Genomic DNA, 896 nt, shown 5'->3' with positions numbered 1-896 from the left:
TGAGCAGAATATGAAGTTGAAAATATTTTTTTCTATTTTTAAATGTGTGCCTTTCTCAGAATGTTGTGTAACAGATGGAGAATCCATCTCTGATGGAGGACACTCACTGTGGCCTTTTCTCTCTCCTTGTGTGTGTGTGTGTGTGTGTGTGTGTGTGTGTGTGTGTGTGTGTGTGTGTGTGTTTGCTGCATTTTGTGGCTGCTGTATGCTGCTTCGTGTTGTTTTGGGATTTCACACATTAATGTATAACTGTGTGTGTGTGTGTGTGTGTGCGTGTGCGTGTGTGTGTGTGTGTGTGTGTAAAGGAGAGGTCCGAGGCAGAAGGGGGGATGACATGCATGCGCCCGGCCTGCTAACATCGCTGACAACTCGTGCACTAACCGACTGCCCACCCTCACAACATGGCGGACGTGCTGGTAAACCTCCTCCTCGCTCTTCTTTCCCACAATTCCTTATTTCCTGATTTTCCTCTGTGTTCATGTCTACGTGTCTGAAGTTGTGTCACACTGAAGTGGAATTACAACACCTGTCTGCCAAAGAAACAAGCTCCCATGGTGAAGTTTTTAACCACTGGTAGCGCTATCGAGCTATATTTTAATTTCCGGTGTAATTTTTGTCTTACGGATCAGAAGTTGTTGGTGATAACACAAAACACAGAAATACACCAAAGTATTAAAGAAACTGTCTTTTCTACGTTATGGACTAGTGCGGTCAGTTTCTCCAAAAATTGCATTCAAACGAACATCGAATGACACAATTCGTACAAATGGTTAGAGCCCCGCCCCCCCCGCGTTGTCAATCGACCCCCCGCTGGTCTCTTGGGTGGGTGGTGATGTCACAGCAATGTCTTTATTACTTTACCATCTATGGTGTAGAACCTAAAATTCTCACCCACA

General features: G+C 45.0%; 1 protein-coding gene across 1 annotated transcript in view; it reads left to right on the top strand.

Annotated features, from left to right (window-relative positions):
* Window positions 1-401: 401 nt before the first annotated feature.
* The window catches only part of rgs19 (regulator of G protein signaling 19), a 22,269-nt gene continuing 21,774 nt past the window's right edge, over window positions 402-896 (top strand). The window contains 1 exon segment of the mRNA XM_069141730.1: window positions 402-416. Coding sequence (XP_068997831.1) covers window positions 402-416 — 15 coding nt within the window.

This window comes from Embiotoca jacksoni, unplaced genomic scaffold, assembly GCF_022577435.1.
Source record: "Embiotoca jacksoni isolate LCO1_2020_lvr unplaced genomic scaffold, fEmbJac1.0.p SCAF_90, whole genome shotgun sequence".
NCBI lineage: Eukaryota > Metazoa > Chordata > Actinopteri > Embiotocidae > Embiotoca > Embiotoca jacksoni.
The sequence above is the reverse complement of the archived record's forward strand: the minus strand, read 5'-3'. Positions and strand labels throughout refer to the sequence as shown.